This window comes from Sphaeramia orbicularis, chromosome 19 (assembly GCF_902148855.1).
Source record: "Sphaeramia orbicularis chromosome 19, fSphaOr1.1, whole genome shotgun sequence".
In the NCBI taxonomy this organism is placed as follows: Eukaryota; Metazoa; Chordata; class Actinopteri; order Kurtiformes; family Apogonidae; genus Sphaeramia; species Sphaeramia orbicularis.
Genome location: NC_043975.1, coordinates 37,576,152 through 37,592,369, shown reverse-complemented (window position 1 = coordinate 37,592,369; position 16,218 = coordinate 37,576,152). Strand labels below are relative to the sequence as shown.

Here is a 16,218-nt window from a genome sequence, read left to right as displayed (position 1 = left end):
GTCCTTCTTAGTCGAGTAACTCTTCACTGCACAGTACAAGGTTCCTAAAGGCCACAACAAGACAATATGATAAGACAAATATGCCTGAACTTCACTGGAGACAAATTATTATTTTGGCCTGGTGAAAGTAGGACAGAGATGCACATTATGTAATAGTTGTTAAACAGCACTCCCTTGTGGCAATATGATTAATACTGAGTCTTGGCAGTGATCCAATGAAGTGGTTTCATTCATAATAAATCATATCGTGTAATAATCCCAGACACACCCTTTCAGACCAAGCTCTGGTACAGTTACAGAATCACACAACAGCGTAGTGATCGTTTCTGTATGATGAGATCAGACCTGACTGCAGGAGCACGCTGTTAGAACATGACATGACTGCAGATAAATGTCATACCTCCCAGCTGGAGTCCAGTATCCTCATCTTCTTCTCCTTCCCACAGTTCCAGGTAAGGAGCAGGAAACCAAGCCAGATGCTTCTCCTCATTCTCCACCAGCCACCAACCTGGACAGAACATCACAAATATACTTAAAACTGAGAGAAAAGTTCATACAAGTAGATCTGAACCTGCAAACAGGAAACCAGGACATAAATACTCCTTGAATGTATGTTTATTTATAAGGGTAAGATTTGATTCAGTAACGGTCTTCATATAATGTACCTGCAGGGTCTTTGATCAGGACATCCAGCTTCTCATCCAGAGCAGCCTTAAATGGACGATTTTTGGTGTCCTTTGTCTCATAAGCAGCCACACAGCGGTAAGTCTGGGTGACAAATGGGTGAGTGACGCTGCCTGCAGTCTGGTGGGTAACATCTGCCCCTCCGGCAGCCGACTGATCATCTGACAGGAGGATCATGACGCTGTGCAGGAGAATGATTATGATGAAAACAGTCAGTCAGAGACATGATGCAACACTGGCTCCTATCAGCATCCCCTGACATCATCATCATCATCCTACCTGTTCTTGGTGAAGTCTGGCTGCAGGTCATGGTCTTTGGGGTGGAAGAACTGTGTGACCTCTGAACTCTGTGTGACGTTTTGGTCACACTTGAGAAGCTGATCACAGTAGTTATTGAGGAATTTCATGCGTTGGACAAATCTTTTGGGTCCTTTCTGTGAGCGACTGCTCTTCCTGGCTTCACCTGGAAACGCAAAAAGAAATGACAAAATACAGCCAGATTTATATTTGCAACACATTCCCATTAAGGTGTTAGATGCATTATTTGTGTTGAATGAATATGACACAGAAAATGAAAGACATTGTAGAAAACTGCTTTAATAAGTAAGATGTGACACAGTAACAACAATCTTACCTCTAAATTTAGGGATGACTCTGTTCTTTCTGTCAAAAGGATTCAGGCGAGGAAACCTTTTCTTCAGCCCTCTCTATAAAATGTTAAAATAAAATTTGAAAAATCATGATGCCTTACTTTACTATAATATAAATGTATGAACATCTGTGTGACTTACATGTAATGTCTTGAAATCCTTAAAGGATCTGTAGATAATCACTTCAGTGTGGTCAGACCACATCACAGACAGCATGAACACCTTTGGACATGGAAAAAGCAAATGGTCACAAACAGACACAATTACAGCACATAACTGTCAAAACAAATTTAACTATAGCCATAAAGAAGTCTTAGGGCTGTTAAGTGAGATTGTAAATTACCTTAAGTTTTGGCATGTCCCTGTGAACCACTCCAATCATGCGGGCACTCACTACAATTCGCTGCTCACTGGTCATTGTGGCTCCTCTCTGTCTTTGTGCAGGATTATTGAGAATCAGTTTCAGTGGTGACCTATCAGGAGACCTGCCTCTGCTGTTCTGCCAGGTCAGGATCTGCAGAGGCTATAAATACTCACCTGAAGGAGGAGGAGCCTCAAGTTATAGAAAAACAAACACGTGCAGACCGGAATAAAGACTGAAAAAAAAAAAAAACAGTGTTGGTGAAGCCGGAGGAGCAGGTTCCAAAAATAATAATATCACAGATGCGGAGGAATGTCGGATGATGTAAGATGCCCTTCACATCAGAAATGCTCATTGTCTTCCCTTCTCTCTCTGTCCTCACCTAACTTTGTTGAAAATTACGCAGTACTGTAATCGAAAGCGCATCTTTTACTCATAGTACAAGTCATTTCATTGGCCACACAATGACAGAGTTTACACATTGTCTTTCTCAACTCGTTACATACGGGGCTGATGAACGAGGTATCATTTTTGATCCACAGGCTCTCCTGAGTCACGTCTATACTACACTCATGGTTTATGCATAAAAACAACCAGACAAAGGACTAAAAAAAGAAATACAATGCGCCCAAGCAGGTTTCTGCCCTACTTAACAAAGGTGAGATACATGAGTCACATAACTTATATTAATCATCACTCATGTTAAAGACTTAAATGTCTACAAAGGAAAAATTACTTAACATTTTTTCCAGATTCGAAAGTATTTTCCCCACAAAAAGAGTATTTGGTTCTATATTGATTTTGGAGAGCTCTACTCAAAGAGTTACTTTTACTCTTTTTAGGGTAAAAGTAGAGTAGGGTAGAGTAAAGTAACCTTTTCTTCAATTTGAGAACATTTTACTCAGGAAAATAACAAATGACTTGATCTGACTTAGACATGGTGTTCACTTTGACTGGAGGCAGGTGGCATGAGAAGCCACGCTGCTAAGAAAAATATTGAGAGAATAGTATTTAGTGAAAACAAAACCAAGTAATCGGAATACATCGTTATGCTTTGGTATAACACTAAAGACAACAGTTGAAGAAATAGGATCATATCAGTTTCTTCAGTAAAAGTGCTAATACACACTGTAAAAAATACTCCACCACAAGAAAAAGTATTGTATTTTAAAACTTATGTCATCAAACATAGCCTAAATATTGAGTAGAATCATACAAATGCAGTAAAGGTGTCAAAGGTCAGTGTTTATTGTCCAGTAACCTGGGCAATTAAATTCAACCACTGTCAGTAATGTATGTTTCAGGCTTCTATTTTGTTTATTTTAATTTTAATTCAATATCTGTGTGAAGAAACACAGAACCACTACTTTTACCCAGAGTCTGTTAAACCTATAGGTCTGTATTTTAATTAGAAAGCACCACTCGCTGTTGTTTATTGTTTGGGCCTGTAATCAATAGCATAACTGTTATAAACAGTGTCTCTATGATTTTACCTTTCACTTGCTTCATCTGAATTTTGACTTGTCTAACTTGTTTTTTTTTAGAAGGAACTTGACTTAACTTGCGGGATTTTCACCACAGAAACTTTGGAGTTGGTTGAGACTTGGAGGTTCAGACTTTGGACCTGCTTGCTGCTCCCTCCCACTGAGCATGAAAATATGTGTCCTGGTCTGAGAGCACAGACGACACTCTTTTGGTATGTTGTTCCCTGTTGAGTTAACCTGTTTAGCATTGACCACTGATGCTTTGATGATATGTTAAGATGCCTCTACCAGGTCTGAGAGACTTACCTTCCCTCCCCCTGGGTGTGAATCTTTCCCCCCTTGCTGGAGTGCAACCCCCTCCCCTTTTCTCTTGAATGTAAATTCCCTGGCTCCTTCCTGGAGTACAACCCCTTTTAATTTATTTCTTTGTTTGTCTTTAGTTTTCTGTTCACTGCTTTAAAGTAACTGCATAAATACTATCTAAAAATGTAGTTTCAGGGTCAGACTACCGAAACAGACTAAATAAAGCTACACTCATTGCAGCAAACTTTGAACCAGGTTTTGAGATTTTCTTCAACACCACTTCTGCCAGTTCATGGCCAGATGTGAACAAGCAGCTGTATGCAATGACTTAGGAGTCAGACCTAGTGATGGGTGATTTACCAAAGAATCATTCAAAAGAATCAATGAGTTGAATTGATTCGCAAATGCAAGTAAATCAATTCTGCATTGTTTTGCTAATATAATAGTAATAGTCGGACTGAGTTGCTGAATCATTTCTGTGAACCGTTCAGTCAAGCTCTGAGTTGCTGAATCTACTGAACCACTGAACAAGACTAGATACCCCATATTGGAGTGTATGGAGTGTAGAGTATGAAGTGCTGACGTGGGTTTGAGCCTAGGCATTGAGAATAAATAAATGTATTTGGAATGGTTTTGCTACAGTCTGATGAATTGAAATAATTGAGTTAATTAAAAGAATCAGATTTCCCACTACTAGTCAGAACAGGCTTTCTAGTAAGAAAAATAGTCTGAAAAGAACAGTTTTATCTGCAAAGATATGACTTTTGTGAACCAGTTTGTGAACAGGCAACGTAGACAAGCACATGGGGCCACAAACAACTTAGGACTGAAAAACTTTTCTTTGCAAAATCTCATTCTTGTACATGTTAATGCACTCTGACTTTGTGTTTATATTGTTCTTTAGATGTTGAAAATCCCACTAATGTAAATAAACATCCTTTGGTATCACAAGTTTGATGGTAATAGTTACCTGTTGATGGGTCACAACAAACTTTGGGATCAACACGTGTTTTTTCACGTGTCTCTGATTCTGACTCTTGTCATTAGCAGATTTTTACTGCAGATTTCAGAGCCACAGACCTCTTGTGCAGTGTGGGAAGACTCCTGAGACCTCATACACTCAGGCGTTGACATCCTCTGAGGTCAAACACAAAGCTGGACAGTCCTGACCTTTTACACTAAAATCCTGTGTTCTTTGTGTGTGTGTGTGTGTGTGCGTGTGTGTGTGTGTGTAGGTGTGTGGGTGTGTGTGTGTGTGTGATAAAGTCCTGGCATAACTTCAGACGACCGCTCCATACCTGCGTCCGTACGATGAGTGTTCGGGATAACCCCCTCTGACTCCGGCCCTCACATGGAAATCCTGACTTTGATGAAACACCTGCTCCCCCCTCGCCAGCGTACACACACGTACACATCCACACCCACGCTTGTTGTTCCAGACACACTTGCCAAGCTCTCTGCGCTAGCTCCTGATAAGGGATATTGCTGCCAGATGACAAGTGTGAAGTGGCTGCACGTGCCAAAAGAGGTTTTAATTATGTGATTTTCTGAGACATTCCGGGATCCCTGTATTACAAAAGAACTGAGAAAATAGCATGAATGCTGTTTTCTAAATATTTGTCTTTAACTATTGCATTAAACATGAAAGATGTAAAATATACCTATATATGTGTTACAAAAATAAGCCCTTATTGAATGTGCTGATGAAGCCTAAGTTAGAATATGTTGTTTTTCTACATTTGTTTTCAATAATAGGTAAATTACCTGTATTTTTTGTCTTTGTTAGGTGATGACTGTAAGAGGTGGATACTGAAGACACTTAGAATTCTATCATTTTCATTTTTGAGCTTTTTATCAATAAGTGAAACTGGTTAACGTCCCATAAGTTATAAGACAATGTCATATACATAATTATAATAAAATGTCTCAGACTATTCCAAGTCTTTGCTCATTAAGTAACCTTTAATGCATGCAATGGTTCTTGTGCTGGACAAATATACAGTTTTTCAAAAACCAAAGTAATCCATAATGTGCTTGACCATTAACCCATGCCATCTCTTCGTTCTGAGGTCAGTCTGCTGGTCATGCTGTGCTGCACTCTGCACACTTTGTTTTCTCTGCCTCCCTCATTTGGATCTGCAGAAAGGATGTCTACAGCCTAAGATTCATAGACATATTTCACCTAAATTATGTATTTCTCTTTCGTTTCGGAACGTGCATACATGCGTCATTCTCTCTGTTCTCTCTGAAACACTGTTAAAGTGATTATGAAGAGACATATTCTCTTCATTGTCCATCTTGGATCAACAACTGAGTAATGATTTTTGACCCATATAAAGTTTGTTCATCTGGAATTAAATTCAGAACTTGTTTCGTCAATCTCCTGTACTGAGCAATCTACGTTCTTTGGTCATTCTTATACCTGCTTGTGCAAAATTTCTGGTCAGCATTGCAAAATATCAAGAGTGTTCCCCACGTGTTGAAGCCCAGCCTCCTCGCAAACTGTCATTTTTGTAAAAAAAAAAAATAATAATGGTACGGCCACACATGTTACATAATCTGTTTTTCATCTCAAGCTATTAGTTCTCCACACTACATTTCTGGACATAACATTTAAAGCTCACAGATGATGTTTGTCTGGGTCTTTGTGGGGATGAGTGCAGAATTCAGCTGTGTAATGCATCTCTGGTCCTGCATTCAAACCTGGGATTATCCATTCTCTCTGTCCAAAAAAAAAAAAAAAACAGTACCTGAATGTTTTTCATGGGGATTTTACACAGAGCATCATTTTGTTTGATTTGGACTGGCTTGACAATCACCTCTTTGTCTTCGCTGAGTCTGACAATGGAAATACCAGTGAAATATTACAGGTGCAGGGCTCTTAGGTTTTGTTTTTCTCTGTGCTGGATATTTACAAGAATAACCATGTTATCATTCATGATGCAATCGCGTGCAAAAAAAACATCATTCATCATTTTCTTGTGACAAACGAATATGTTTTATGGCTTTAGACCAACACGAAGGAACATTTTTTTTTTTATTAGTACAAAATGTGAGTACGTGACATACTTTAGCCATGGTTTACAGCTCTGACCACAGCCCCTGACAAATATTATCAAATTACAACCTCAACCTCTTACAGAAAAGCTAAGAGGAAATCACTGGCTCATAAGGAAGTAGTTCAGTGTCCATTTTAATTATACTGACTCACACCACTAGTCCAGCAATTTGGGAAAACTGTAGAAATAAAAATGAACACACCTGACTTTATCTGCTGTGAGTGAAGGACATGTATTCTGAATTTCTGAATTAATATGCAGGGCTTTAGAAATAAAAAGAACCTAAATTAAAACTTGAATTAAAACTTTCAGTTTTAATTCAAGGGTTTAAAAAAGATTGCATTAAACATTTAGGCATTAGACTTTCAAACAAAGTCTCTCCTTTTGTAGAGGCTTAAAGATAACTGGACAAACTAAGACCATTCTAAATATGACCATTTGTTTTGAATACTTGCATCCAAATGTTCTACAAACTATGGACATCACCACACGCTGGAGGAATCTATTTGTGGACGTGACTGCATTTCTAAAATAAACATTTTGGCATAGATTGACATCTTGTGAACATAATACTGATTAGCTAAGGTGTGCAGATAAGGTTTAAGGCTTCACAGGAGTTCATAAAAGTCTTCTTATCACAAGTTGAAGGAAGAAGTGCAGTAGGAAAAGCAGGAAGTGGCTGTAATTCTGCAGCTAGTTATGGGAAAGCCACATTTAGTGCACAGCAGTACACAAACACAACAACACCCAAGGCAAACTTTAATTGCATTTGTTACAGTCCTCAGACTTCTCAAAAAACATGAGTCACCAGGTTATTTTCCCTTAAATTGATATGATTAATGTGATTTTCACAAACTTGTTACAGCAGTACTTTATCTCCTATTAACCCTTTAACCCCTGATTCAGTATTCCAGGTAAACAATCTGCTGTGAATTTGCATCTGTAAAAGTGTCATAAAAGCTGCTGTGAGTATGTGCTTGTGTTCCTTTTCTTCAGTGGTTTTACTTTCCTGTGTGTTTGGTCAAAACAGGGTGGAGTAACAGAAAAAGACAGAGAGGAATTGAAGTTTTTCAGGTTTGTACTAAATATGGCTCTCAGAATGTACATTAATAAGAGATTTAGGATGTTTAACATGAACTGTGAACTGGAACACACTGAACAACAACAAGTATTTATGTTTTGTCCCAGTAGTTCTTGTTTTGGGGTCTTTTTTTCAAAACCAGTCCAGCTGCTTTTTAGCAACTGGTTGAACTCCAAAAAGCAGTTACATGGTCAAAACTTGGCAAAAACAGTAAAAAAAAAAAAAGAAAAAAAGGAAAATCATGATAACACTGCAAACAATAGTAAAAACAAAAAACACAAGGCAAACTCAAAACCTAAATGGTTGAATTTTTATGAATATTGAATTTCTGTATATTTAAAATTAAATAACATTAAGAACGAGCACCACAGACACATCAGGGGTTAAAGGATTAAGCTTCTTACGAGAATCAGTCCTCTAAGGCTATGTTCAGACTGCAGGCAAATGTGGCCCAAATCTGATTTTTTTTGCCCATTTGTGACCTGTATCCGATCTGTCAGTTTGAACAGCACAAATCTGATTTTTTTCAAATCCAACCCAGGCCACTTTCATATGAGGTCCTAAATCCAATACGTATCTCATATTTTGCAATGCGACTTCAGTTTGAACAGCCAGGTCACATTTATCTGACCATTTAAGTGCGACAAACGTCATGATTCCCAGGGGTGTTGCTTCCGTAAACACAGTGCGTGTCTGTATGGTCATGTATTTCACCAGGACCTCTTTTTCGCATGCGGGTCACTTCAGGGTCGCATTCAATTCATATTCAAAACTGATAAAAGTCCCATTTTATGGCTAATATGAACGAGCACACACAAAAAAATAAGATTTCACCTAAAAATCTGAACTGTGCATTATGACCTGCTATCTGAACGTAGCCTAAGTGACCCTAGAAACTCAGAGTAAAACAGATTATTTTAAAGACATATTCTTTCAACAATCTTTTTAAATGACAGAATATTAAAGCCTGTAATGTCCTTTAAGTGGAACATTTTCCCCTTCTTGAAAAGGGGGACCACCACCCCGGTCTGCAAATCCAGAGGTACTGTCCCTGACTGTCACACAATGTTAGAGAGAGCAGTTGTGGAGGCAAAAACTTGGGTACTGTCAAACCGTCCGGCGCCTCAGCAGTAGAAAGCTGTGCGTCACCAACACTCTTTACAGTGGAGGCGAGGAGCTGCTGAGCTCGACTGGGGATGTTGGCGGGCGGTGGAAGGAATACTTCGAGGATCTCCTCAGTCCCAATGCCATGTCTTCCGTGGAGGAAGCAGAGGCTGAAGTCTCAAAGGTGGACTCGTCCATCACCCAAGCTGAAGTCACTGAGGTGGTTGGCAAGCTCCACGAAGGCAGGGCACCAGGAGTGGATGAGGTTGGCCCTGAGTGCCTTAAGTCCTTGAATGTGCAGGGACTGTCTTGGTTGACACATGTCTGTAACACTGTTCATATATGATGTTTTTTGTAAATATATTCTATGTGGGGATAAATGTATGTGATGGATTTCTGGTATCCAAAGCAGTAACAGCTCATCAATAGAGGGTGCTAGGGCGCTGTCCCCCCTGTGGACAAAGAAATAGTTTGATAAAAACATGAATATTTGAATAAACAAGTTATACATAACCAGTGTTGTGCAAGTTACATCCAAACTGTAATCCATTACAGATTACTTGTTACTGTTATTCAAAAGTAATTGCTTACTTTAGAACATTACTGTCTCAGAATTGTAATGCATTACATGACTCCTGTATTACTTTTGAGTTACATACAGACTCTCAGTGTGTACGACATGTGGATGGATAGCTCAGTAAGTAATGTTACGGTCTACAGTGTTTGAATCCCAGCAGGAACGCTTGCATTCTTTTACACATTCTACATGCTCAAACAGGTCGCGTGGCACCGAAGATGCCTGTAGATAAATCAGCAATAGGTAAAGAATTCTAACTAGACCTAGAAATATTAACTTACCGAATACCAACAGGAAATAGAACTTTCCTGTTGTGTTTTTGATTCCTGTAAGTCTCACGGTCTTGCGGTTTTGTTTTTTTTTTTTCATTTAAAAAAATTAATTATGGATGAAAAGTGTGTTGTCATGCAAGTGCTTTTGAACATGTACCGAGTAAAATATTACTGAAAATTGATTAGTAATGCCTTACACTACTGTATTACAGCAAAAACTAAGCTGTTACTATAATGCATTACTTTTGTAACGTATTACTCCCAACACTGTACATGCCACAGCTTGCGAGTGTCATGTAAGCTTTGCATTCAAGTGTAGTTTAAAAATGTTTTTGGTCATTTAGTGAGTAGTCAAGTGACACGTTCCCTGTTTGTGGTGCAAAAATCTGCGCCTAAGGCTCTCCCTTTACCATAATACACTTTCATTATAAATGGTGCATACACAGTAGACCCCAACCAACACAAGAAATAGGAAAGCCTCGGGGCACAAAAATTTACAACAACAATAACGTCATTTAATCCACATAGAGTAACTTTATTTTATTTCATTTTTTTAATACCATGCGATCTACCTGTACTACCTCCACCCCTGGTCAAAATTGTCCATTACTATCAATGGAAAAGACACTTGTCAGGGACATGCCTGACCTTTACAATAGAGTCATAGAAGAATTTTGCATGTTTGAAGGATAGACAGGTGAAATTTGCATTTAAAAAATACAGGACTGAAAACACATACTGTGTAGTTTTATTTTAATTTAAATTCATATTTTTAAATACATTTGCATGTGCTTTGGGGTATCATAGTGGTGATATGTAGTTATAGTGCGGCTGAAAACTGACTTGCATACTATGCCCCATCAAAAAAATTATGTCACCATGTCACTGATCCAAAGGGATGAATGACTCCTTTTGTCAAAATGACCCTGACTTTCTTTTTCATAATACTTTGTTATGAAACAGTTTAAAGCAAAACCTGTTCAGAAGACCTCTTATGTCAGTCATTATTTAGTTAGTAATTGTTTGGCACACATGACATCCGTCACTTTGGGCACTACAATGATACACTTGTCAGGAGTAACTAGAGCAGAAAACTTATCTATCACCCATTTATCCAACTTCCAATCATGTGTTTTACATAACAGTTATTTGTAACACATTCCTTATGTTTTTAATCTAAAAGTTATTCCAACTCAAACACATTCTGATTTGCTGGTTATGCATGTTTAAAATACTTTAAACTGCAACTACATTAAGTTAAAGTCAAACAAAACTTATGCAGGAGGGGTATAAAATTTACTGCCGAACAGACATATGATCGCACATCCTCTTTGGCAAGCATAACAAGGAAATATCAAGTGATGATATATTTAGTAACCGTTACTCTAAAAGTGTGAGGCTTCCTCTAAACTACAAATGATGTATGACTACTTCTGTCTGAACTCATTTTGCCAGTATTAATTAATTGATGTAGAGATAACTTGTCCTATGTTTAACAGGTCATATGAAAATAAAAAACACACAATAAAACAATGAACTCAGCAGTGGGTTTCATAAAATGTATGTCAGAAAGCAGAAACTGACACAAAAAAGTCCCAGTCACAATATTTCACAGGACCACATTCAGCACCAATTACAGGATGCATCTGACATGGTAGCATTTATTTATTCTATTTATCTATTTATTTATTTTTATTTAACCTGGAAGTCCCACTGAGATTAGAAATCTCTTTTGCAAGGGAGACCTGACCAAGGTAGCAGCCCTACAAAAATCAAACAACATAAAACACATACACGATACACAATGAGTAATAAAACACAATAACAATCATTCAATCATAATAGCCTCAAGAAAAACAGTGATATACTTTTAAAATCATTAACAGAGATGAATGTTTGCAGTTTATGAGTTTTTTTTGACAATTATTCCATGACTACGGTGCATGGTTACAAAAAATGCTGTTTTGCCAAAGTCTGTCAGAACTCATGGAACAATCCACACCAACCACTGGGAGGCACGTAGATGGGAACTAGTGATGGGAAGTCTGATTCTTTTTACTGACCCGGTTCTTTCAGTTCATTCATCTGTTGTGAATCAATTTCAAATCAATTCATTTGATTCACCAATTAAAAGATGTTTATATAAAAAATCATCTAGCAGGCATAGGTTGTGAACTGGCAGTACTAAGGCTACGTTTACACGGCAACGCTACGATCCAATTCCGCAAAGATTTCTCCTTTGCATTTTAAAATCATTCCGCGTTAAGACGAAGCCGCTATGATAACGATCTGCGTTAACACGAGTCCGCGAGGACGGCTGAATACGCTGTAGTGGCCATGCCAGACCAGTAGCTGGCGATGTAGAGCTGTAGTGAAACAGTGGCGGTAAAACACGCGCCTGCGCACAAACGATTTCCGGTTTAGACAGCCTTTAAATGAGAAGAAGAAGAATAGGCGGACAACACTATTTACAAACAACAATGGCGAGTGGTAGAACGAAGACGCAGGACTTCTTTGTCTGGACAGATGAGCTGAGCACAGTTAGCAGCACGTATGTTGTTCTGAAACTGGCCATTGTTGCTGTGGTTGTTCCTTCTTTTTCTGCAGCTTTATTGTGTCATAGAGGCTGGCAAACCAGCTTGGAGGCGCATTACCGCCACCAACTGGCCTGGAGTGGGTTAACTGGCGGTTCTTGGCTGCGCGCGCATGCGGTGACGTCATATTTTACCCCGGAATGCTCCGACTCGCGTTAACACGGAGCTGGAATGCGGAGCGTATCGATAACGTTCCACCCTGGACCCTGGTATCAAAAGTTTCCGGATTCAGGCACTCTCGGCACCGTTTCCATGTTAACAGAAAGCTAATCCGCAATGAAATCTTCCCGGAGCCGACTGAATCCGACGCCGTGTAAACGGCCCCTAAATTGCCAAATATATGCTTAATGCTTATGTGTCTCACAGAGACATGGCTGGGCAGCAGCACGCCCCATGCTAACGCGGAGCTACCTGGATTCCACCTGGTGAGAGCAGACCGGGACTGTAAACAAAGCGGCAAGAAGAAAGGGGGGTCACTCGTGCTGTATGTCAGCAACAGATGGTGCAACCCGGGGCATGTTAAGGTGAAGGAGACGATCTGCTGGACACTGAACTGTTAGCAGTGAGTCTACAGCTGTTTTACATGCCGAGAGAATTCACTCACACCATCACCATCATTGTTTACGTTCCTCCGCGAGCGCACGCAGACACTGCTTGTGACATCATTCACTCTATAGTGTCCAGGCTGCAAACACAGCACCCTGAGGCCTTCATTTTCATTTCTGGGGATTTTAACCATGTTTCACTGGACAATACACTGCAGGATTTTTATCAGTTTGTGAACTGTCCCACCAGGCTGAACAGGACAATAGATCTCCTCTATGCTAACTGTAAGTAAGCATACACAGCCACCCCCTCCCCCCACTGGGGAGGTCAGATCATAACCCGGTCTTTCTCCAGCCCCAGTGCGCTCCCAAGATTCAGAGCCAACCTACAACCACCCGCTCCTTCAAGAAGTGGTCTCCTGAAGAAGAGGAGGCTCTGAAGGACTGTTTTGAGTCCACCAACTGGAGCATACGACAGGAACCGCACAGTGAGGACATCGAGGGGGTCACACACTGCATCACGGACTATGTGAACTTCTGCAGAGACACTGTCCTCCCTTTTAAAGAGTGTGCGCTGCTTCCCCAATAACAAACCCTGGATAACAAGCGACATCTAGGACGTCCTCAACAGAAAGAAGAGAGCGTTCAGAGATGGAGACAGGGAGGAGAGGAAGCAGGCACAGAGGGAACTCAAGGTCCGTCTGCGAGAGGCAAAGGAGTCTTACAGCAGAAAGGTGGAGCAGAAACTTCAACAAAATAACATGGGAGGGGATGAAGACCATCACAGGCTGCAAAAAGACCCACAGCACGGAAGAGGGGGACACAGACAGAGCAAACCAGTTTAACCAGTTCTTCAGTAGGTTTCACTGTGATGCTAATGTGTCTCCTAACTGCCCTGCTCCCCTCTCAATCCCCTCAACACCCATCCTCAGCAGTCAGGGGGAGGTCAAGGACAACACCACAGATCCCCCCCCACCACCACCATCACCAGGCAGGATGTCAGCAGGGAGCTGAGTTGGCTAAGACCCAGCAAAGCAGCTGGACCAGACGGTGTGTGTCCCAGGATGGTAAAGGCCTATGCTGCTGAGCTGGGGGAGCCCCTCCAGCACGTCGTTGGCATGAGCCTTCGTCAGGGGAAGGTGCCCTCCCTGTGGAAAACATCCTGCATAGTTTCAGTCCCCAAAAAACCACACCCTAGCCAACCAGAGGACTTCCGGCCAATGGCTCTGACGTCACACGTTATGAAGACCCTGGAGCGGCTCCTGCTGTACCACCTGAGACCCCAGGTTCAACACGCCCAGGACCCTCTCCAGTTTTGCCCTGTTTACACTGCGTGGTATCGGCTCGACTCGACTCGACTCGGCTCGGCTCAGCCTTTTTGCGTTTCCATTATGAAAAAGGACCTGGAATCTGGTACCCCGTACTACTTTTTTGGTACCACCTCTGCCGAGGTTCCAGGACTGGGGACCAGATACTAAAATGTGACGTGTAAACACTGCAAACCACTGATTGGTCAGAGAGTTGTCTCTATGACCCACCGTTTTACAAAAAAACAGATGCAGAAGTGGACAGTAAATATAGCGGTACATTAATCCACATGATAACAGTACAAAACTACTCCATGGTCGGTCGAGGAGATTCAGTCTTTGGTGGCCGACATAAAAATTCAGACGAGACAACACACAGTGAGTGAGTTTATCAGCAACTCTCTGAGCAGACGACACAGAAGTGTCATGATCCACTTTTTGGTTTGGTTGTGTCTTCTGTTTCCTCCCCTTCCCCTCTGTGATTGACCAGGTAATGGCACACACCAGGAGCTGATCTGCAATCAAGCTCTCCTCCTGCTTATACACCCTGCAGCTCCTGTGCTGTGTGCCAGAATGTCTTGGCTTCCATGCTGGTAAGATGGTCTCTCTCATTTTGGTGTACTTTTTATGGTGGTTTCCCGGTGCTTGGGTTTTTGTTAATTGAGTCTGTGTCTGAGTTCAGACTGTCGCATATAGCTACTCTTGGTTTACATCTTGTGTTCCTTTCCTGGTGTGTGTTTTTAAACTCCACACTCTGCTGTGTTTCAGGTCCGGTTCCCTTGGTTTAGTTTGTGTTTATCTCCCGGTTCGGTGACACCCTTGGTTCTCCTTTATCAGAGTTTGCTTTTCTTCTGTATGTGTATGAACAAATAAATTTTGATTTGCATTCACGCTTGTTTGAGTCTGTCTGTTGTCATTCACTACTCGCTATTGGGTTCCACTAGTCACAGGTTGTAACACAGAAGTAACGCGCCGCATCGCTGTGACATCCAGGTACCGCAAAGTCGGTGGTATCTTGTAATGGAAATGGTCTCCAGGAATACTGAGTCGAGCTGGTTCCACGAAGTGGAAACGCAGCATTTGCCTACCAGGAAAAGGTGGGGGTGGAGGATGCCATCTTGCACCTGCTGCACAAGGCTCACTCTCACCTGGATAGACGGAGTGGCGCTGTGAGAATGATGTTCTTTGACTTCAGCAGTGCCACTAACACCATCCAGCCCATCCTTCTGAGAGACAAGCTGTGCAGCATGGGAATGGACTCACACCTGGTTTCTTGGATTGGGGACTACCCCACTTATCTCACTGAACTCCTCACCCCCCATGCCACCTCCAGAACCCGGTCAGGCCAATTGCACCGTCTGTGCCCCCCCTAGGACAAAGCTTAAAACTATGAGTGACAGGGCTTTTGCTGCTGCTGCTCCTTGTCTGTGGAACGCCCTGCCTGACCACCTCCAGGTCCCACAGACTGAGGACACTTTCAAAAAAAGGTCTGAAGACCTTTTATTCAGGAAAGCATATCCATGATCTCCCCACATCTGTGCATGCTTCACCTGTTTTAATTGTCTTCAGTTTTAAACTGTTTTTATTTTTAAACAGTTTATATCTGTCTTACTTCAGTTTTTTTCTCTGTATTTATTGTACCCTGCCTGTAGCACCTTGAAATTTTTAGATAAAATGTAAAGTGCATTACAAATAAAATATATTATTATTATTAACTCACGGAAAGACCACAGTTCGTCAGACTGGGAGGCTGCACATCAGATGCTGTAGTCAGCAGTATGGGGGCGCCACAGGGCACTGTACTGTCCCCTGTTCTATTCACACTCTACACATCTGACTTCCAGTTTGAGTCTGAGCTCTGCCACAGGCAGAAGTACTCAGATGACACTGTCATTGTGGGATGCATCGAGGGTGGACAGGAGGGGGAGTACAGGGACCTGGTGGAGGACTTTGTGGGATGGTGCAGCAAAAACCACCTGCAGCTGAACACCCACAAGACCAAAGAGATGGTGATGGATTTCAGGAGAGATAGACCCCATCTCCAGTCCGTTTCCATCGAGGGCAAAGACGTGGAGCTGGTCAGAACCTACAGTGATTCATGAACAATTTATGAGTCAGTGATTCATGAATTATTTAGTAAGTCAGCAATTCTTGAATGATTCGGAATCGATTCAGCGACTCGGTTCTACTTGGCCCT

The 16,218-nt window shown here is 41.3% G+C and overlaps 1 protein-coding gene and 1 long non-coding RNA gene across 2 annotated transcripts in view; one reads left to right on the top strand and one right to left on the bottom strand.

Moving 5' to 3' along the window:
• The window catches only part of LOC115439261 (NADPH oxidase organizer 1-like), a 3,323-nt gene extending 1,508 nt beyond the window's left edge, over positions 1 to 1,815 (bottom strand). Inside the window, exons 1-7 of the mRNA XM_030163080.1 lie at positions 1,678 to 1,815; positions 1,476 to 1,556; positions 1,319 to 1,391; positions 964 to 1,147; positions 666 to 865; positions 401 to 508; positions 1 to 44 (exon numbers count right to left, since the gene is read on the bottom strand). The exon at positions 1 to 44 is cut by the window's left edge and continues 74 nt beyond it. Coding sequence (XP_030018940.1) covers positions 1 to 44; positions 401 to 508; positions 666 to 865; positions 964 to 1,147; positions 1,319 to 1,391; positions 1,476 to 1,556; positions 1,678 to 1,752 — 765 coding nt within the window. The 5' untranslated portion in view covers positions 1,753 to 1,815. The remainder of the gene's footprint in view (positions 45 to 400; positions 509 to 665; positions 866 to 963; positions 1,148 to 1,318; positions 1,392 to 1,475; positions 1,557 to 1,677) is intronic.
• The window catches only part of LOC115439263 (uncharacterized), a 21,561-nt gene extending 5,684 nt beyond the window's left edge, over positions 1 to 15,877 (top strand). Inside the window, exons 3-4 of the long non-coding RNA XR_003938235.1 lie at positions 14,966 to 14,971; positions 15,866 to 15,877. This is a non-coding gene — a long non-coding RNA (uncharacterized LOC115439263). The remainder of the gene's footprint in view (positions 1 to 14,965; positions 14,972 to 15,865) is intronic.
• Positions 15,878 to 16,218: the final 341 nt, after the last annotated feature.